This window comes from Sciurus vulgaris (assembly GCF_902686455.1).
Source record: "Sciurus vulgaris genome assembly, chromosome: 11".
Classification (NCBI taxonomy): domain Eukaryota; kingdom Metazoa; phylum Chordata; class Mammalia; order Rodentia; family Sciuridae; genus Sciurus; species Sciurus vulgaris.
Window position 1 is genome coordinate 18,297,921 of NC_136472.1, and position 23,782 is coordinate 18,321,702.

The 23,782-nt window shown below is 35.2% G+C and overlaps 2 protein-coding genes across 2 annotated transcripts; one reads left to right on the forward strand and one right to left on the reverse strand.

Annotated features, from left to right (window-relative positions):
* Positions 1-1,622: 1,622 nt before the first annotated feature.
* On the reverse strand, positions 1,623-2,564 carry LOC306638956 (olfactory receptor 8K5; the record flags this gene model as incomplete). Its single annotated transcript, XM_079102404.1, has 1 exon — positions 1,623-2,564. The coding sequence occupies one exon, from the start codon at positions 2,562-2,564 to the stop codon at positions 1,623-1,625; it is 942 nt and encodes a 313-aa protein (XP_078958530.1).
* A 12,674-nt stretch (positions 2,565-15,238) lies between these two features.
* On the forward strand, positions 15,239-16,179 carry LOC306639698 (olfactory receptor 5J3-like; the record flags this gene model as incomplete). Its single annotated transcript, XM_079103476.1, is given in 2 exon segments — positions 15,239-15,676; positions 15,679-16,179. Coding segments are annotated over 2 exon segments (939 nt in total).
* Between the last annotated feature and the right edge of the window lie 7,603 nt (positions 16,180-23,782).

The window sequence follows — 23,782 nt, forward strand, 5'->3', positions numbered from 1 at the left end:
GTCTCCTGGATCTGCTTAGGGCCTTGCTAAGTCACTGCGGCTGGCTTTGAACTATCTATCTTCCTGCCTCAACCTCCCGTGCTGCTGGGATTACAGGCACACACCACGGTGCCCAGCTCTCTACACTACTTTCTTTAGTCCTTATGGTCACATAATTTCTCTGGCTATATTTTCAAGTGTCCTTTTGAATGGAAGTGGTGAGAGTAGGCTTCCTTTTCTTTTTTCTGACCTTAGAGGGAAAGCTTTCAACTTTTCTCCAAGAGAATGATGTTATCTATGGTCGTTCCTCATTTTTGAAGGAAGAATTACCACACAGGGGATTCATGGTTTTTGGTGGTATTTTCTTCAACACGTTGAATTTACAATCCCACTTCCTCCTGGACTTCTGGGTTTTGGTTGAGAAATTTGCTAATTTAGCCTTATTGATCTTCCTCAGTTTGTTTGTTTGTTTATTTTTGTTATACAGTTATTTTTTCTGATACTGAATTTTTCATCTTCTACTCCTTTTGTTAAAAAAATTCTCTTCAGTTATATAAAACTCCAGGTTCCACCCTGACATAATTAAGAAAGCAGAGAACACGACCCACCCCAATTCAGTCCCAAACATGGCTCCCGCCCCCTTTCCCTCCCCCTCATTCCACTACATCACTTCAATCCATTTACAGTTTATTTTATTAAAATATTGCGTCCTGTGGATAAACTGAGTCCAAGCCCACCGCACCACATCCACACATGCACATATGAGGAGAGTTCAGTCAGATTCATTCTCCTGCTCTTCTCTTTTCCCATACCTGTTTTTCCTTCTCAATCCCCTTCATCTATGTTTTTGATATTTCCTCTACTTTGATGAAATTCCCTCACTCCCCCCCCTTTTTTCTCTCACTTTTTAAAAAATCTGTCCCACAGCTTGTTTTGAATTAGCTTCCACATGTCAGAGAAACATTCTAACAATTCTAATTTTGGAATTGAATTCTTTCTCTTAGCATGATAATTTCAAGTTCCATTCATTTACCAGAAAATATCTTAAGGTCATTCTTCTGTATGTCTGTGTACTATTCCTTGGTATATATTTTCCACATTTTCTTTATCCATTCATCTGTTGAAGGGCACCTAGGTTTGCACTATATCTTGACTATTATTAATTGTGCTGGTATAAATAACTATATGGCTGTGTTACTGTAGTCTGCTCTTCTGTTTCTGGTTGTCTGATTATAATGTGTCCTTTTGAACTCCTTTTTGAGCTTATAATTTAGACCAAATAGTACTAACAGTCATGTAGAGAATTTTGCATCCATATTCTTCTCTAGTGCACAGGGAACAGTCTCCACATTAGATGATATCATAGGACACAAAATATTTTTAAAAGTTTAAGTTAAATCAATAAAATTCAGAGATGAATTTTTAAGAAAGTAAACAAAATTGACACATCCTTAGCTAGACTAACAAAAAAAGTCAAATAAAATCAGAAATGGAGCTATTTCAACTATATGAGATGATCACTTCATTATGGATAAATATATCAAAATCTTGTTGTAGATCTTAAATGCATGAAATAAAGAAACAATTTTTAAAAAAACATTTTCTTCCTCATAGTTTAGTTTAACATGCTTCCATAATGAATATTAAACGCAATGCTTGCATTGATTCTTAAAGACCCTGTGGAAGGCATTTTTTACCTCTTTGTTCCTTAAGCTGTAAATCAAGGGATTAAGCATGGGGATCACTAAAGTATAAAACACAGAGGCTATTTTGTCAGTCTCAAAGGAGTGAGTGGACTTAGGTTGCAAGTACATAAAAAAGAGAGACCCATAGAACACCACCACCACTGTCAGATGAGACCCACATGTGGAGAAAGCCTTTTTCCTGCTTTCTGCAGAATGCATTCTACATATAGCAAGCAGAATCAGAATATAGGATGCTAAGACAACTAGGAGGGAGGAGATCAAGTTAAATGCTGAAAAGAGTATGATCAACAATTGTATTTCCTGTGCATTTGAGCAGAGCATAGGTAACAAAGGAACATCGTCACAGTAGAAGTGACTAATGATATTAGAACCACAGAAGTTCAATGTAAATATCTTAATAGTGAACAAGAGAGCCTGAAAGGTGCTGTAGAGGTATGGAATGCCCACCAGCACATGACAGAGTCTCTGAGACATGGTAACGTTGTAGAGCAGAGGGTTGCAGATGGCCACATAGCGGTCATAGGCCATAGCAGACAAAATGAAAAACTCACTGATAATGAACACAAGGAAGAATGCCAACTGTGTAGCACATGCATTATAAGAAATGGTATTTTGATCCACAACAAAATTTACCAGCATCTTGGGACAAATGACAGTGGAATTGCCAAGGTCAATGAAAGCCAGATGTCTGATAAAAAAATACATAGGCGTGTGCAGGTGGGAGTCCAGCTTGGTCAGGATGATCATGCCCAGGTTGCCCACCACTGTGACTGTGTAGATGATGAGGAAGACCCCAAAGAGGGGAAGCTGCAGCTCAGGCCGCCTTGAGACTCCAGTCAGAATGAACTCAGTCAGCAGGGTTTGGTTCTGTTGGCCCATTAAGTCCTGTTTTCTCTGTACTTCTCTTTCCTGGGAGAAAAGAGAGAGCTTTGTCCACTTTCTTGTAATGTCCTCTAAAATAATAATAATATTTATAGGATGTAAGAAAATTTTAATCATAACATGAGAGAGAAAAATAGTTTATATATCTGACACTTAAAAATGAATCAACAGTAGAACCTTCTAATTCCTATGAGAACACATATTTTTATAATGTATAAACAATCAACAGATTCTTCAATGTTTGGAACATATTCATTTAAACAAGACCATATAGATTTTGATGAAGAAAGATTCAATTTTATTTTATCTAGAAAATGACTTTACAGTTTTTCTTTATTAAACATTCATTTTTGTGTGAGTGTTCTTTGGAATTTTTATATTCTTAAGAAAGAGGAACAACATAAACTGCTTGAGTATTAGGTTTCCTCATATGCAATTCAAATGTTCTGGAGAACACTTATCAATGCACTCCCAAAATGTTATTTCCTTGTAAATGTGAATGTAACAGAGAAATCCATGACAAGTCCAGCCTACTTTCTCTAAATTCTAATGTCTTCTTCATGGCTCTTCAATTAATATGGCAGAGCATTTGTGGGGTCCAGCTAAAGGTGATTGCGTTAATTGCATTGCATTTGAGGGTTACTGACTTTAGTCATATTGTTCAAAGTCAATAACATTTACCATTGAATAATTATTTCCATTGTGATGCAGTAGTAGCGTCAAAGGACATGCCTACTATCCAGTGTCTGAAAAGTACCAGGATTTTAATTAATAAAATTGTTTTGATATATCTCATGATCTTTTTGACCATTAGTTCATTTATAATTGATATTTTAAAATTCTTTTTCTACTTTGTATAAATAATCACAATCATTTCTTAAATTGTACACATGATTTTTTTCATTGTTGAAAAGGAAAGCCTCAAATTAGTGTAAACTTATAAAAACAAATGATCTGAATCTCTTCCTGCAAAGATATGTGGTATATATTATTCAAGGATTTGGAGTATTTAATTCAATATACACTTTATTTCCTTTAATATAACATTGTAGAAATACAGTAATATATGATTTATATTATTCAAGGACTTTGAGCTTTCAGTTCTATATACCATATTTCCTTTAATACCATAGTGTGGTCATTGTAGATTTCATAAAGCAGTATACTACTTGAGCATTTATTTCAACAGTTATTACTAAATGTCAAATTTCCTGGAATTTCCTAACGAAGATTGTATAAAGTGTACCAATGTGGTTTTCAAATATTTCAGAGAAAAATACCCCACATTCATTTAATAAATTGACATGAAAAGTCAGTAAAACATAGTAGAACTACTCTGATTAAAATAATGCAGATGATTTAGCCTAATTCTCTTGGATTGCTGACATGATTACTTTTTCCTCAGTGAAACTCTGAAATGTTGAAATGCTATAAGTATTTATTTATTTATTTATTTATTTATTTATACATACCAGGGTTTGAACTCAGGGTTGCTTAACCTCTGAGCCACCTTCCCAGATTTTCTTATCTTTTTTTTTTTTTTTTTTTTTCTTTTTTGAGACAGGGTTTGCTAAATTGCTTAGGGCCTTGCTAAATTGCTGAGCCTGGCCTCAAACTTGGAATCCTCCTACCCCACTCCTACCTCAGCCTCCTGAGTGGCTTGGAGTACAGGCCTGTGTCACCATACCTGACTAGCATAATTTTTAATTGGAGGAATGACTGCCGTTAAAAATAAATCAGTCATAAAATGCAGGAAAGAAGTTATTATGTTGTGAAATGCCAGCTTTAACTTTTTCAGCAATCAGGCATTAACTTCTAGGAGTTTACCACAATGCCCCAAACCACAGCCTGGTGCAGGCAGCTACAGTCTAGAGCCACAGTGCAGCGGTTGTAGCAGTTCTAGGAATTGCTCACTTTGGGTGACTATTTGCCTTTCTTATTCAAGGACTGAGAACTGGAGAGGAGGGTGATCCTGGAGTTTGCTGAACTGAGTCCACTCCTTCTTCCAGGATGAAGTGGTCTGCTGTTGTCTCCATGGAGTTCCACTGTTGTTTCAGGTCTAGTCCTTGTCCACTAATATGAATTATACACCTAGACACCTTTATTTAAAAATCAATGTCTTGCAAGACTTGTCAGAGTATTAAGATAGAAGGAGGGATGCAGTGGATGGAGAAAGGTTTAAGAACTCCTGTTATCAATTCTGCCACCCTCAAGTCTTCAGTATTTTACTAAGAATTATTCTCTTGCCTATACATATCTGCTATTATCTCCCACTCTGAAAATGTCTAGAATCTTACTCTGCTCATTCTTTTGTCAAGAAAATAAGTGGTATTTTCACTTTGGGACATGGTAACATCAGGAATTATGTGAAGTTCGGTGGTTCCTGCACAACTCTATAACTCTTGAAATTGTTATAGTATTTTCCATGTGTAATGATTTTTCTCCAAGTGATCAGTGGTAAGCAATCCATTAGGAAAATATAAACAACTAAAAATCTACAATTCTATGCATACAACTTTATAAGACTCATTGAAATTTGTAAACTATTTCCTGGAAAATACTTGAACTATTGCTTTTCAAACATTTCATCAGTTATATTTATCCTAAAACAATATTTTTCCCTCATCAAAGAGTATGTAGGCTGGGCAAGGTGGTACAGGCCTGTAATCCCAGTGGCTCTGGAGACTGAGGCAGGAGAATCAAGAGTTCAAAGCCAGTCTCAGCAAAAGTGAGGCACTAAGCAACTCAGTGAGACCATGTCTCTAAATAAAATGCAAAATAGGACTGGGAATGTGGCTCAGTGGTCAAGTGCCCCTGAGTTCAATCTTTAGTAATGTCCCAAAAAAAGAATATTGTGTAGGTTATATGTTACAGTTTGTTGTTTATGTGAAATCGAAAAGCAACTGGGCATCCCATACTTTACCTGCAAATCCTTTTGATGGATCTAATTAGTAAATAGATCTAATTTAATCTATTAATAGATTTTAATAATTGAGATTAGTGATCAGTTTTTCAAATATTTCTAACTTACTTTGCACTTCCAATTTCCAAATACTAGTACAAATCAAATAGGTCTAGGATGCCTGTTTGATTCATAGGACTTAGTGTTCTAAAACACCAGAGTACTCCAGGGAACCCTAGTTAACAAAGCTCATAATGTTTTGTGGTTTATTTGAGCAATAATTTGTCACTTTCCAAGAGTTTCTATGGTCTATGAGAAATTACCATTGCCCATGGAATCAAGATCAAAGACATTTCTTATCCACTGACCTTATGGAAGAATCAAAAATCATCTCAGTTTATGCATCCCTTTTCTCTGGGTTGGAAGAATTTATGTTTTTTCCTCCCTCTCTGAGATGCTCCCTGAGGAAGTAGCATGTAATTCTTGCAGATCATTATGCTCAAATCTTCTGAGAGATTTAAAAATATGCTTTAAATGTCTGATAATTAACTAGGAATCCCGACATTTTTCCCAGTGGGAAAAAGTATGGGAAAACTCAAGCAAAGGAACAAGCTAGCAAAACTGATCTATTCAGTTCCATGGAGGCCTACAAGATATGGTGGCACTGAGTTCACTCATGATGAGTCAACAGTTCAATTAGCAGCTGATCATATTAAGTTGGGCAATCGTTGTAATACCATACCTCATTAACTCAATTGCAATGCAATGATCTGTATTATATACATATGTAATACACTATATATCCAAACATTGTTGAATAATGCTCAGTATAACCATAACAAGTGTAAAATCCTCTGTTAGTGGACACCAGCTCTAATTACTTTGTAACAATGACATTTTTCTTTATGATTTCTGTATTAAAAATTTGTATACATAGAAACAGTGATAAGTGAACACTTTTCCACATACTGGTTGGTCATTCATTTGTCTGTACTTCTAAAATTTCTAAACTTTAACCTATTTTTAAATAAGGGTGTTATTTTTATTGGTCTTTGGAATATTTATAAGTTATCTAGATCAATCTAAGTCTTTGAATTTTATTCTAGAAGCCATTTTGCTGTTCATATTTAGTTCTCTTTTCCAGTATCCTTCAGTGCTACATAGCAGAGATGTTGTATCACTGGTGTCAAGAGAAAACGGCCTCCCATCCAAGACTTCTTCATATAGAAAATTGATTTGGATGCTTGGGATGGGGCAGGTAGGAGAAATCAGGAAGAAAATGAAGCCATGTGCCAAGGTCTAGAGTCACAGAACACTCCCAAGAATAGGATTCTGGAGAAATAAAAACCAGGCTCTGCTCTCACATAAAGCTTTGATTTAATTGTCCTGTACATTTGTGTGTTAAGAAATTAGGGATTCTATCTTGGATATGTGAGCCTTTTTGTGGAGAAGTCTGAATTTTGATGTATTACTCTAAAAAGCTTTTAGTTTGTTTTTGTTTTCGGTTCATTTATTTATTTAACTTTAGGATAAAATTAGTATGAGTTGACTCAGAATGCAAATTCTCACCTGTAAGTGTCAATATAAATATTCCTTCATATTTAGCCTTCTCTGGGCTGCAGGGTTTACCCACACCTACATGTTTTCTCGTCAACAAATTAGGGTTTGAACACAGAATATGTATTTCTCTTTGTCTGTTGGTATATTTTATGGATTCTTCCAAATTTTCCTTGTGGTGTGGTTGTTACAAACTCTGCTTCTCATTAATTAATTCAGAAAGACTGAATTTTATATGAGATTGCTCTCAAGTTGTCTAGACTAGATGTTCCCTCAAAGTATAAGTAGTAAAACTGAGAAAATTACTCATTCCTTTAGTGGGAAATGCATTTCAGAATCTGCCTGATTGTTATTTCTCTGCAATAATTTCTTATTTTTTCCTCAAAAATTGTTCCTTATCTCTGCAATGTTTTGGCTTATTATCAATTATTTGATAGTCACCATTATCATCAGGGAGTCATATCTTTCTTTTCATTTTTAAATTTTTTATTTGAATGATAAAAATCATACTTTGGGTCATTCCTATTCTTTTAAATATATTGTTTTGCATTTTCTTTCTTTTTCTGGTTTGCTTTAGTATATTGGACATCTTTCCAATATAAACTATGAGAAAGCAATTCTGGTTCAATGGAAGAGATGGCAAGAGAGTCAAGATTAATGTCATCCATTATTAGCATGTAAAACTGAGGGAACTATCAGTTAATTGTGCTGGTAGAATTCTGCCTCCATGGGAGATGTAAGGGTCAAGTCCAAAGTCATCAATGGGAAAGATGAAGAAAGATGGACTCTCACAGTGTGAATTTCTGGCTAGAATCTGTTCCTTGCTCACTATGCCAATGTTTTATCCCAGTCCCCTCAGACTGATTCTCTAGGTTGAGATGTTGGAGATCACATTTGCTTAGTAAAGAAAGTGATGGGCTGAATCCAGTGGCAGTGTTGAAATGTTTCCCGAGTCTCACTTGGCCCAGACTTCTCCAGGGAAGGTGGACAGAGGGACAGGGGGTGCTGGCACCAACGGAGGGCTTGGCACATGGCTCTGGGAAGTTCAGAGTAGCTAGAGACCTAGGTGGCAGGACACACCTAGATAGTGTCTATAGTGACCATACAAGGGACAGCAGTCCAAACTCCATCATGCATAAGCAGATGGAGCCATATGGGGGATGACAAAAACTTGCCCTAACCTGTCTCTCATATGGGACTGACCTAGCCCCCTTAAAGCCATGGTGGGCAGCCCGGGAGAGTGGTGGTCAGCATAGCCCAGTTTTGGACAGGACACCATGGTAGACTGACCCCCATCTGGTTTCTGAGGTGAATTGGTTTACCTCCATCTCTCAAAGCTTTTAAACATGCACACAGCTGAAGGAGGTCTTGCTGACTGAGAACTTTGGAAAGCTCCTTCTAGTAAGACTGGGCAGGGGTGGCAGGGTAGAGGTGGAGACTGCCTTTAGAAAGCAGCTGAAAAATGTGTGGATTGGGATTTCCACAGACATCAGAGATGATACCTGGTTTGATAGGAACCATGATTCAATGCTCTGATTTGGGGCTAGTTTGCCTTGGGGCTAATTTGCTAAATGAGGTAATTCCATCCTGACCTCCTTTGGCAGGGTTGATCTGGGAAGACAGAAAACAGACCTTCCCAAGACTCATGGGGATGAAAAGTGGCCAAGAAAAGCCAAATTTGGCTCCCAGTATATAATGAGAAAAACAGAGAGAGGACTTTATTGGATTCTAAGTGCATACTGAGCTGTCACCTTCTTTCCATGTTTCTGATTCTGGTATTGACTTGGAGGCAGTCATAGCCCTCCCCTGATCTTCTAAAGCCCCAGAGATAAAGGGACCAGCTGGAGGATGGATCTTGAGGCATCCAAGGGCACAAGTGTGTGAAAGCTACCCCTATGGAACTCAACAGGGACCACATGTTCCAGCCTCAGTTTATTCTCAGAGGAACAACAAGGCATGGGGTCTGGGGGACTTCAGTCTTGGAGACAAGGGCAGGGTTGCAGGTCTATCTTCTTGGCCTGGAAATATTTTGGATCCCCCAGTTCAGATCACCCCTCTGGAACCAACAGCTCTCTCCTCTCTCCTCTGTGGACAGGACAGTGGATGGGAGGGCAGCTTCACCCAATGGGAGCCACCACCTCCTTTCCATGGGACTCCCAACCCCTCTCCTGGGACGAACTCCCCCAGGACCACACAGGCGTGTCTAGATCTCCATGGCCATAAGATGTTTCCTGTTTTGTGCTCTCTGACCTACAGCTCTCTGTCTGTGGCTAGGTCCACTTTTCGAAGCAGTTGGTCCACCGGCTCCACTGTGCTTTGGTTGAACATGACCCTCTCATGCCGCAATTGTGTGTATCGGCATAGATGTTGCCAGATCATCTCCACCCTCTCTACTTCCAGCCACTCCAGCTCCAAACTGGTGGTCACCATCTCTTCAAACCTTGTGGACTGGGCCCTATTGTATAGGTCCACACAGGGCATGAAGTCATTGTCCTCCTGTGTGGACTTCCTCCCTGCTTCTTGATGTTCTCCTCCATCTTTTTGCTCAGCTTGATCTCCAACTGCTGGGTCTTCATCTGTAGGTCTCTGTCACTCTGTGAGGGTTTTCTGGGCCATCTCCATAGCGACTGGTGAGTTGCTTGTGGAGGTCAGCGATATGGTGGTCACACTTTTTCATGTCTTTCTTGAAGTTCTCACGGAAGTTCATTAGGGACTTTTCTATCTCACTGTGATGTTGAGATGAACTTCTGCTTCATCTGCCAGGGTTTTCTTCACATAAGCCCATGCTTCTCACAGGGAGCCTTCCTCCTGTACAGCCACGGAGTTCTGATAGAGCTTAGCCAAGTTCTTAGCACGTTCTTCTTCAATCTTTATCCTCTCTCAGATGAATTTGGACATTTCTTTCTGCATCTGTTTGCCTTTAAGTTGATTTTGGATCATCAGTTTGAACCCAGTCATGGTGCCATTGCTTTGAGGGTCCTTCTTTTCAGCCCAGAAGTAGTCAAAGTAGCTTCACTCAGTTGGCTTTAGCAGTTGCTGTTCAGGCATTGTGTCTGGGTGAAGAAATGGCACACAATTTATCATTTCTCTGTGTGGTCAACTTTATTTTCAAGATTTTATATTTTGTCTTCATTGCCTGAGGTTCGGTCTTCCAAGTGGTCTTGTCTGTTGGTGATGCTTTCCATTGAATTTTCAGTTTGGTTTATTCATTCCTTCATTTCAAGGTTTTCTTCTAGATTTCTTTTCAGGATCTCTATCTCTTTATTGAAGTGATCTTTCACCTCCTGAAATACACACCTGATTTCACTCCTTATACCCTCCTTTAAGTTGTGGAGCAATTTTACAAAGTAAATTCTGAACCACTTCTCTGACATTTCTTCTACTGTGTTGTCAATGGATTCTATTATTGGAGTATGTCAGTTTGTTTGGAGTGCTTTATTCCCTTGTGTTTTCATGTTGTTTGTGTGTCTTGCCACCTAGCTATGTAGATCTAAGGCAGTACAGTTTCTACTCTGTAGACTTATAGTGTCCCTGAAGGTTTCCAGTACCTGCCTTTAAATGAGGGGAGGTCAATATTAATAGCACAGATCTGAGTTTCAGTTTCAATAGATTCCACAATGCTACAGTTGCAAGATGACTCCCAGATTGCCAATGATCAATAAACTCCAGGGTGAACGATATGAACAATAGGCCCCAGGGAGGGAACTTCCTTTCCTGTTTCCCTACCTGCACTATTTCCCCTAAATATGTGGTTTCATATTCTGGGTTACAGTGTTTTATTGAAGTCTGAGTTAATTCTAATTTTTTTTCTGAAATATATTTTACATATATCTGTAACATTTTGAAATTCTTAAAAGATTCCTTTTTTCTCTTTGTTCTTAAAGTGTGGATGGTTTCTATTTTCTTGTGCTCGAATTCACTATTTTTCCCTACAATGTCAAATCCACTCTTAACAGATGAACAATGAAATGTTTATTGCCAATATCACTTTCTGCTCTAATAGTTTTTGTTTCTTTCTTATAACTTTTGTCTCTGTTCAATGTCTATGGTTATACTGAAGTTCTAGCAAATGATTCTATAGGTGTTTCAAAATGTTTTACTCTAAATTCAGCATCTCTAATATGATGACTTTATTTCTGGTAATTGATTTTCCTTACAGTTATGGATAATATTTTCCTATTTTTCCTCATATAAATACATATTTATTCAGATGCTGGGCATTATAAACCTTTGGCTATTAAGACTCATAATTTTTTGTTCTTGTTTAGCAATGAGATTATTTACATGCAATAAAAGTAACCCTATTGAGGTTTAGTGTTGAGATCTACAAGAGTGGGGCTTAGTTTACTGTTTCCTCTGAGGCCATTTCTTTTCAATTCTGCTGTCCTCATTGAATGCACTTAGTCATCATTGAGTCTTTTCACTAGAGTTTGGTAGTTCCCATCATACAGGTCCTTGGTAATTTTTCTTTCCCTGAAGTTGATGTTACTTTGGACTTGTAGAGTCTCATATTAAAAGTGCAGTTGGGGTCATACAAAGTCGTAAGCAGGTCCTATGTTGATTTCTTAATAAATTTCCTAGCCTAGGTCACTCCACTGAAGCGTTCAGTTCCATAAACTCTGGGCACTTCCACACGTGTGTATCTGATTTTTTATTTTCATGTCAACACGACTGCTGTGTTCTTCTTTGCCACCACCATCTATCATCAGAATCTTTTAAACGTGTTCCTTTTCTAACATGGAGTAGCACTGTGCTGACAATCATCAAATGTCTCAAAACACATATTACAAATATTTTCTCTCACTTTTCAGTTGTTTTTGGCAGTAGAGTTGTTAAATTCATGATTCCAGTTACAGCGTTGATCCCAGCCCTCAGAACTGCAGGTTGATTTCCACTATCGATCTAATGTTTAGCCTTCTCCTCATTTTCCCTGTGGTTATTACTCATTTTCCTCATGTTTCCAATATTAATTTTCATTCATATTTCCTTTTTATTCAATTCACATTTCTAGATATTTTAATACAAGTGTTTTGGGGAATGTGTTAATTCTCGTTGTTAAATCAATGTTCAATCATTTTGATACCCCCTTAATTTCTAATGTGCAATATGGTATCTACTGTATACTATCCACATGTAACTATTAGTTTGATGGACACAATTCTTCAACACTCAGCATGCTAAGCTAAAGAAGTAGACTGGCATCTCAGTTGGGCAATGGGTAACCCATAAATCATAAAATTGCTCATGTGTTCAAGTGTGTGTGAGTTTAATTTTGTGTCTTGCTTCTAAAAGCCCTTATTAATTGTAGGTTCAGGTTCGCTATCTTCCTCACCTTCATAAAACATAGCTTGTACTTAATCTGGTCATATTCAGTCATTATCCCTTAGAGTTAAGTCTAACTGACTCAATTATTTTCCATAAATGTTGATATAATATTTACTAAAATGAGAACCCTCCATTTTGCTTCATTTTTGTTTAAAGTCTGTAAGCCTTTTAGTTAATTATACATTGTAGGGATAGATATAACTCATGGGGAATTCCAAAATCCCTTGAGAAAGAGAATGTTTCCCAAAGTTTCATCTGCTACATCATATGATGCTCAATCTATGATAAGGCCCATTAAAGATTGAAAATATATATGGAGAGAGAGAGAGTCAGAGACACAAAGAGAGACAGAGAGAGAAAGAGAGAGAGAGAGAGAGAGAGAGAGAGAAAGAGAGACAGAGACAGAGACAGAGAGACAGAGATAGACAGAGGGAGACATCTAATTCCTTCTTCTTTAGAAAAAAAATATCTTAAGGTTTTACTTATTTGTTGTTTCTTGTGTTTATTATTAATTGCTTAAATTTTCTCTTAATTATGTACCTGGAATTATCTTCCATTAGATACTTTAACAATATTTGACAACTTTGCAGGACATATCATTATTAATTGAAATGAATTTTTAGTAAAGATAAGAAATCATGGAGAAAGCATGAAGCCATTAAGTGTGAACATTTAAAATATTTTTCTTTGGGTAAGTTTATTTTGTGAAAGTAATTTCTCTATTTGAATTATGTTGTATTTGATATGCTAGTCAGAAGCTTTTATGTGATAGAATTGTAGGTTTATTAAGAAAATTGCAAGTAATTAAATTAAATTGTACATCACCTCATTCAATTCTGTTTCCAATATAACCTTCAATTTTGTTAAGGATAACCATAACCAGAATAAGAAATAAAATTTAATTTCAAAATTCTAATGGGAAACTCCATATACTTAATTCTGCTTGGAAATGAAAACTACTTATATAAACCTTCCTTGAGAAAATGTTATTTAATTGGTAAAGGATGAGGATATCTAATTTGCAAGGCTTTCTACAATGGTGAAAATGTATTATAACTAGTTCTGCAGGAAACACAGGCCACTAGTTACATATGCTTACTGATAACTTGAACAGGGGTTATCAATCATGGGAAATTAGGTTTTATGTAATTTTAGTTAATTTAAGTTTCTGTTTAATATTCACAGGTGGTTATTATACTGGACAGATCAGATATGGTAGACAAATAGATCCAATGTGAATGTCAAGGTTTAACATATGTTGAAGGGACTTGTATTTTGGTAAATAAACTAATAGTCCAGGGGAAATCATTAAAACACATAGGCTGAAATTGAATGTGAAAATTTTAAACCACCAATTTTCATTTCCATTTAATTAAAAATTCAAATGAAATAACATATATTTAAAATTGGGGAAATTGATTGACTAAAATGCTTCCTATATGATTTATACATATGCATACCACTACCTACCCCCCAAACCATCTAGCTTTTATATATCATTATATTGCTTATCTACCTAATCTATCTACACTTTAAGTGCTTATTACATACTTAATAAACTCTTTGCTCTTTGTGTGTAGCATTTCCTATTTTTTAAAAAAAATATTGTGATGTATGTATAATTATACCAAAAGTGGTTAATGTAATCCCAGAGTGATAAAGTTGATAAGTGACACCAACATATTTTAATTCCAGGATGAGCTAATGCCAACCAATAACTGTTTTGTTAATTACAATGTATGAGTTAAATTTAATTAATAAAACTGATACGGGTAACCAAAATCATAGTATTGTCTTTATATCTTTATTTCTAAACATGTATCTTCTTTTAACTATAGAATATGGTGGACTGAGAAGGACGGAGGTAGAGAGGTAGAAAAGAAGAGAAGAAAGTTGTATTCTACTGTGGGCTTATTATTATACAATAGAAGACATTTGAATAAAAAGTTTTGAATGACTGAACTTTCACAGAAACTGAATTGAGAAATATAATGGTCATAAATATTTATCATTATAGGAATGACATGAAAAATTGTTCCAGACCAGTGGCTGGAACATTTAAATTTTTATTGACTATCTATGTGTGGACAGATTATGCAAGTGTTTATAAAAGTAATGAAATATATTTATGTATGTATATATATGTATATATATATACATGTTATACACAGACATTTATATAATGAAAACTAAGTGACAATAATAGCATAAAATGTATGTATTCCATGCATCATATAACCTATGAAGTCTTCTAAAACTGCTGCATTTAAAGACAGGGAATTTTGTGCTCAGGACTAGATGATTCCACTGAGAGTCTCTCAGTGTTATACGCATGAGGGGAATGTAGAAAAACATGTCATTTATGGTCTTTAAAAAGTATCATGCCATCCATCATCTTTGGAGCCAATCCCCTTGCCTCATAACCTTTGTTAATTCACTCATTATATCATGGTACATTTGTGAATTAACTATATAGACAGTAGTACAGCTGTTTTTACATCTGTCATTGACTCTTTTTATATTCAAAATGCAGATTAAGAGAATTTCAAGTCAATTTGCATCCACCTTGTAATTAGAATCATTGTCCTTCATAGGTATCATCTTCCTATAGAGGCAGATACGTGAGGGAGAAATTGAAATTTTTGAGAGCCAAGATGCTTTTTGTGTATATTCTCATAGAATTAAATTATAACTAACACTAAAACAAAATTGAGATGATAGAATCAGGTTTTCAATATTATAAATGAGATTTATATTCAGCAAAAATAAAACTTAATCATCCAAGGGTACAAGTCTATGAATAATTCTGTTTCATTTTAAAAGCACCAGATTCTTCTGGATATGTTCTAATCCTTTACCTTTTACATCTCAGATTTCTAGAAAAGGAATGGCTGAAGAGAATTTTACAGTTGTTACTGAGTTTATTCTTTGGGGATTGACAGACCGTGTTGAACTAAAAGGTGTGTTTTTTGTGTTGTTCCTGGTGATTTATGCAATTACTTTGGTGGGGAATCTGGGCATGATCTTCTTAATCCAAATCACCCCAAAGCTTCACACACCTATGTACTTTTTCCTTAGCTGCCTTTCACTAGTGGATGCCTGCTATTCTTCAGTGATCGCACCGAAACTGCTGATCAGCTTCTTGGTCGTGAAGGAAACCATCTCCGTCTCAGCCTGCATGACACAACACTTATTTTTTGGGGTGCTCATTACCACTGAAGGCTTCTTGCTCTCAGTGATGGCATATGATCGCTATGAGGCCATTGTCAACCCTTTGCTTTACCCTGCAGCCATGTCTAAGAGAAAGTGCATAGTGTTGGTTATTGGGTCATGTGTACAGGTGGAATAATTAATTCCTCCACACACACGGTAAGCTTGACCAGACTGTCCTTTTGTGGGCCCAATGTGGTGAACCACTTCTACTGTGACATTCCGCCATTGTTAAAGCTGTCATGTTCTGATACCTCCATGAATGAGTTTTTGCTTTTGATCTTCTCTGGAGTCATTGCCATGGGTACTTTCTTCATTGTGATCATCTCCTACATACTCATTGCCACTGCCATTCTGAAAATTCGCTCAGCCTCAGGCAGACAGAAAGCCTTCTCCACCTGTGCCTCTCACCTCACTGCTGTGACCATATTTTATGGGACCTTAAGTTTTAATTACATCCAGCCCAGCTCCCAGTATTCTGTGGATCAAGAGAAGGTGGTATCTGTGTTCTACACACTAGTCATTCCCATGTTAAACCCATTGATTTACAGTCTCAGAAACAAGGAGGTAAAAGATGCTGTGAAAAGGGCCACAGAAAAGAGATACTGCTCTTCTTAAATTCAAGGCAACTTTGAATCCACGACTTTCTACCAGCCGGTTTCACTGGCCCAGGTTCCCATGAATACGATGTTCACTTGATCTTTTGATTCCATACTTCATTGTGCTCTGAATATTTTTTGTTCATATGAGGAAAGATAGCTAGAAAGTAGAAGTGACCTAGAGCACAATTTAGTTTGAGAAAAATTAACTTAAAATCCTGCTCTCCTGGGATATTAGGGCACTGAGCTTTAAATTGACGAAGCAATTCAATAACTACATATGTGTTTTAACATTTAGAAAACTGTGTAAATTTATTAATGTAGATGTACTTTTAGATATCTAATTCTGTGAAATTTTAATGTTTATTTTCACCATTTTCAAACATCTGTATAAGAATTTTCTTCATATTCTTTCTAGATCAAACATTTTTAAAAGAATTCAAATCATTTAATGGATTTAATGTCTATCTTTAATGTCTACCTACACATTCCAGTTCTGTAATGATGGGTTATTTGATTGGAAAACTTCACAAATTCTCATTGAATTAAGACCACATATCATTAAAATTGCTACAAATAATGTTACATTTAATTTTGGAAATTAAAATAAACCATATTTTCCATTGTTGTCTGTGTTTTAGAGCCTCAGTTAGCTACTGATATCATAGAAAAACTCCGGAACTTAAAACTAGTGAATTTTTTTCAAAGAATTAGAGAAGTTTACAATTTCTTGTTCATGCTTGCAATGCAGACACAATCAGTATGCAGGAAACCTTAGTTTTAAAATCTAAAGCAATTTTTATCTTTCTACTAAAGAATATACAAAATTTATCGCAAAATGTACATGCAAAAGCAGCTACTTTATTGCAGATTACATTGTTGCACATGGAAATATGTTGGTATTAAGCAATTGTGAGTTTCATTTCTGTGTGATATAAGTAAAATTCTGTAAATTGTCCTTCCATACAGAATAGCCATATTCACTATTGTAATGCTAATAATAAATAATACTGATAATGTGTTTATTGTAAGTAAACGGTTTGATTTATAGAATATTACTCTGATTCAGTGCTATCTCTGCTTTTCATTACTTTATTTTTGACTTCTGTACCAATATTACAATATATTAAATACTCTAATATGTCTTGGTACTTTGGAGTTGTTATTTTCCTTCCACCTTCTTTCCGATGGTTTGAGCTATTTTTTTAATTTATTTTTTTTATTTTTTGCAGGAAGAATAAATCCAGTTTAACCACAGAGACACATCCTGAGGCCTTTTTATTTTATTTTATTTTTTTGATACAGGGGGTAGGGGCTCTCTAAGTTGCTTAGGGCCTTGTTAAGATGCTGATGCTAGCCTTTAACCTGGGATGCTCTGGCCTCGTCTCCCAAAGGGCTGGGATTACAGGCGTGTGCCACTGCACGTCACTAGCTATTCTTAATGCCTTATATTTTCATTCCTTTCATTGTGTATGCAATTAATCTTACTGAACGTTTTTCTTTTGAAACATATTTGTGTAACTGGAACACATATCACCCTTCCCTTAGACATCTGGTTTAGCTCTCTGATCCTTTAATACCAAAAATATTTTATGGGAAGAATATGCCACACATTTGTCTTTTCTAATTTCAAATTTGTCATACTGGTACGAATCATTAAAGCTTTGTAGGTTTCCTTTTCCCCACAAAAGACTTTCTACCTAGGCAATTTTGATCTAATGACCTGTCTCAGAATAGGCAAATACTCGTAGGGGTAAAATAATAGAACATTCACTAGTGTTTTCCAAAATTGTATATATGTTTATGATAGTTCATGTAAAAGCAATTGTTTTGCTGGATCAGGGATGATTTAAGAAAGGACTTCAAGATATTATTTAGCATTTTGAGGTTTGAATTTGGATCATTGTCTCAGGTAAGCTGTGTGGCATGTGGACACACACACAGTCACACACGTGTGTATGTATATTCACTATAGTTTTTGTATTGAATGCTTCCCAAGGTTTTGTGTTAAAAGCTTACGTGTCCAGCTTGGTGATATGGGAAGTAGTGGAATCATTCGGAGGCGGGGCCTGGTGGGAGGACCTTAGGTTACTGGGGACATGACTTTGATGGAGTGAAAATCCTTCTTTACGCTTCCTCTTGCTCTTTGCTTCCAGGCCACAGGGTGACGTGAGCAATTTGTTCTGTCATGTTCTCCTGCCATTGCCACCCAGCTCCACCATCAGGGACCCAAACAATGGGGACTCAAACAATGGGACTGTCTCATCTTGAACTGGGATCTCTAAACATATGAACTCAAATATATGTCTTATCTTTATAGGTTGATTATTTCAGATGTCTTATTATAGTAATGGAAAACAGTCTAACACAATGATACAGGAATATATGAAAGAAAAATTTCCTAGAAAAAAGATTATGCAATATTCTGTATTAAAACATCCATTAACTGAGTATATTTCTGCAGGATGCATAGTAATATGTGAATGTAAGGCAATATATTATGACGTATTATTTCTCCCAGGAAATCGGTGGTAAATCTTTTATTTATCTGCTTGCATTTATCTGTTTTATCTGACTGTTTTAGAATCTCTCTTTATCACTGATTTCTGATAATTTATTGTGTTTTGATTTGGGGGTGGTTTGATTCTATTTATCCTGCTTGGAGTAGTCTTGGGTTCTATTTTAAATGTCTGTTGGTTAGAGTCATAAGTTTTTGCTTTTTCTTATGTTTAGGATGTGTGATTGGTTGAATGCTGAATATTTAAATTAATGAGTACTGCACTTTTTTCTCCTTTGAAAGAATGTTATATATTTAAAACTAATCAATTGGGTTCTTTTGAGATTTGTTTTCAAGGCAGATATGTAACAGGCTAAAGTAGATTTTAAATCTAATGTCTCTACTGCATGATCAAATATGGAACAAGTACTGACTTTAAACTCTGGCTTTTGGAACTCTAATGCCGTCCAGTCCTGTCTGATTTCTTTGTCTTGTTTGGGTTACAATTCCTTCATCCATTGTTTAATATCCAGTGGATTTTCATTGTAGGAATGAAAAAATTATCATTCAGGTGCTATTCTAAAGGACCTGTAAAGGAGGAAAGAATGAGTAAAAATAAAAATTGTAAGACATTGCAAGTTTCTGTATATCAGAGTGTTTCATTCTCCATAGTTACTTTAAATGTATATACATTAAACTTAAAGATTTAAAGTCAGAGATTTATTGAAGAGGTTTCCTCCAGTGTGTGTTTTTGATGCCTTATCTAGTATGAGTTGGCTGTATTTATGTGAGTTATCTGTGTCTTATATTCTGTTCCATTGGTCTTTTTGACTATTTTAGTGCCAATACCATGCTGTTTTGTTACTATAGCTCTGAAGTATAATTTAAAATCTGATATTTTGTTGCCTCCTTTTTCATATTTCTTGCTGAGGGTTGTTTTAGTTATTCTGGGTCTCTTATTTTTCCAAATGAATTCCATGACTGCATTTTTTATTTCTATGAAGAATGTCATTGGAATTTTGGTGGGAATTGCATTGAATTTGGATAGTACTTTTGATAGTATGGCCATTTTGATAATATTGATTCTGCCTACCCAAGAACACTGGGTCTTTCCTTCTTCTAAGGTCTTCCCCAATTTCTTTCTTTAGTGTTCTGTAGTTTTCATTGTGTATATCCTTCACTTCTTTTGTTAGATTAATTTCTAAGTGTGTGTGTGTGTGTGTGTGTGTGTGTGTGTGTGTGTGTGTGTATGTGTGTGTGTGTGTTTGCAGTGCTGGGAATTTAACCCATGGTCTTGTGCTTGTAAGGCAAGCACTTTTCCAACTGAGCTATCTCCACAGCCTGTTTGCCTGTTTTTTTGTTGTTGTTGTTTTGTTTTTGTTTTTGTTTTTTTTTTGAGGCTATTGTGAATGGGATGGTTTTTCTAATTTCTCTCTCAACTGATTCATCATTGGAGTATATGAATGCAATTGATTACATGTGTTAATTATGTGTCCTTCTACACATAATTTGCTGAAAATTTTATGAGCTTTAAAAGTTTACTTGGAGTTTGGGAATGTGTAATATATATCTCCAATTTAGGCTGCCTCAAAATAATCTAATTGTTTACACTATTGTTTTAGGTTTACAAAATACAATCTAAAAAAGATTGAGTATATATATATATATATATATACACACACACACACACACACACACACACACACACACACATGGAAAGTGTGAGTATATAAGTTTTAAGAATGTTACAAAAATAAGTAGTCTTTTGCTGCAGAATTTTAATAAGTATTCCCATTGGGAAATATGTAAGGTTCTATGGCATTAATAATGCAAAAGCTAAAGAGGTAAAGGAAATAATTAAAGGAATATTTGGGAATGAATCACATTTATTCTAAGTAAAAATAAATTTCATTTAATTGAATATGAGGGTACAATTTATGTGTGTATGCATTATAATCTGTTTTGATTTGGAAACAAAATATAATTATATGTATTAGAGTATTAAAAAATCTAATATTGGCTTATTAAAATTCTCTCTGATCTCTCCATCCATGAGCATGAGATATTTTAATTTCATACTATTATTATATTGCTCTCCCATTACTCTTTTCATTCTGCTAATATTTGCTTTATATATTTAGATTCCTAATGCTTAATGCATACATATTCAAAATAGTTATACCTTCTTGATTATATTATTCCTCCCTCAGTATGTAATAACATTTTGTTGTTGCTTGTGACTATTTTTGGCTGATAGTCTGTTTTGTCAGATAAGCCAAGCACTGCATAACATTTCAGTCACATATACACATATGGTGGTCCCATAGGATTATAAACATGTGAAGGCTTTCTTTATTTAGTGAAGTCAGACCCTTCATGATGTCATTGCACAACACCTTACTCACATCTCTGTGGAAAAGTTGGTGTAAACGAAGCCATTTAGTTAAGTTCAGATGTACAATGTTTACCTTTGTGTTATAATTCCATAAAATATGCAGTACCATTACTTGTTCAGGAGTTTTGTAACCTAGGAGCAATGGGCCATGTATATGGCTGGGTATGTAGTATGATTTACTATCTAAGTGTGTGTAAATATGCCATGTTCACATGATGATGGAATCTCCCAATGACACATTTCTCAGTTTATTGTTTTATCTTTAAGCAATGCCTAATCTATAAGTGGGAAAAGGACTTAAAGGATCAAAACACTGACTCTCACTTAGGCATTCAATTTTCTCTTAGCTACCTTAAACTTTGAGTCAAATTTCTACTCAGTTCTTAACATAGGCATGCTAATAATATAAGGAATGTCAAAACTGGGCCCAAATTTACCTAATGACTCCCATTTCTTTTCAAGACTAAAGACACCAAGGTAAGAGAACTAAGATTATTATTATTATTATTTTCAAGATCTAGAAACTGAGGCTGCCCACCTAAGTTGGAGTAATCATTTCAAGACCAGATGAACCCACTCAAGCAATAACTATTTCCTCAGAGCGGGTTGGATCTGGAAGAACCACAGTTGAAAAAATTATTATTTTTGACCCAAACAGACTGACTATGCACAGTTCTTGCCCCTAATTTCCGACTATTCCATATATAACCTGGTAGTACTCGTCACTATCCTGAAGACAGAGCTTAGGACACTGGGGTCCTGTTACTTCCCCGTGTGGTCACACTGAATAATGAATTCCTTTCCTGTCTTACCACTATTTGTCCCTTTTTGGACTCTCCAGGTGGCAGGAGTCCAAAGCTAGTCTGTTGGGATCTCCAGTCAGGCCTCAGAATCATGCCTCTGGCTAAGAACTCCGATAACATAAGCATTTCTACTTCTGCTCTTTTTTATTTTTATTTATTTATTTTTTTTATTTGCAGGGAATACTTTTTCTCTCTCCCTCCACTTCCAGTCTGTGTGCATCCTTGAAAATGAAGTGAGGTTCTTGGTCTTTTAATCACTCTTGCTTTTTAATGGATAAGTGTTTAATAATCAGTTGTATTCATTGTTTTCTGGTAATTTTGTGGAAACTTTGTTCCTTTCTTTCTCTCTTGCTCTTTTCCTTTGTTGTTTGATGGCATTGTGTAGTGGCATTCTAATTTCTATCACTTGATTCCTTATGTGTCTACTAGAAGTTTTTGCTTTGTGGTTACCATAGGACTTACACTAAACATGTTATGCTAGTCTCTATTTAGTTGACAACAACCTAAGTTTTCTCACATATAAAAAGTTCTGCATTTTCACTCATCTTCCAATGCACTCACTTTATGTTTTTGATGTCATAGTTAACATCTTTTCATGTTATACATCCAGCAAAGTTTAATGTATTTATACTTATTTTTAAGTTTTCTCTTTTAACCTTAGGCCTCAGTTTTGAGTAATGTAATGATGTAGGTTATATAACTTGTACATCACCATTACTGTGTAAAAACTTTCCAAGTTTAATTATATGTTTGACTTAACCAGTAATTTTTACACATTAATATGTTCTCATGTTATTGATTTGGAGCATTTCATTTCAGTTTGAATATTTCCCATTGTAATTTTCTGTATATCAGTTCTAGCAGTGATCAGAATTGTTTGATGGGGAAGTTTTATTTCTTCCTCATTTATAATAAATTAATTAGTTAATTGGCATAATAACATTCATTTATAAAATAAAAAGTAATGGACGTTTTAACAATATTTAGTTCTTCAAGTCCATGAACATAGGATATATTTCCATTTGATCATGTCGTTTTCAATTTCTTTGATCAATGTTTTATATTTTTCAGTGTACATATATTTCACTTCCTTGGTTGAATTTACTCATAAATAGTTATTATGCATTATATATATAGGACTTTTAAAGAAAATCATGTTCAATTAGTTAATTGATAGTTTATACAAGCATTTTTTATTTTTATTTGCAAATTTATTAAGGCGAAATTTTTATCTGATGCACAAAAACAGAGAATGTGGATATCAGAGAGGTGTCATTTGAAGTTTTTGTACACATACACATTGCATAATGTTTAAATTAGATTCAACAAATCTATCTCCTCATTTATTATTTCTTTATGGAGAAAACATTCAAACCCTTTCCTCCAAGCTTGATGAAATATATATATCACATTATTGTTAAGTATATATGTGAAATTCTTGACTTTCAACTTCATAAATTTGTTTGTCAGCTCTAATAATTTCTTTGTGTGTGTATATAAAAATAACTGTATATTTTTAGTTATAAGATCATGGAATCTGGAAAGAGAGAAACTTTTACTCCTTTCTTCCCTTCATTCCCTTTTTTCCTTCCTTTTTAGGTACTATACATTCCTTTTTATCACATAATTCCTTTGGCTAAGGTTTCTTATTACTGACCTGAGAGGAAAAGCTTTCAAATCTTTTCCAAGAGTATGGCTATTTTTTTTTTTTTTTTTTTTGGCTATGCCTTTCCCTTCAACACTTCAAATATATTATTCCACTATCTCCTTGACTGGCATATTTTTGATGAGAAATGGGACAATAGACTTGTTGACCTCCCAGGATATTTTTAACAGTTATTTTTCCTGATGCTTTCAGAATTCTTCATCTTCTATGTCTGATTGTGTGATTTTAATTGATTTTCTTGAACTTCTTCTTGTATTGAAT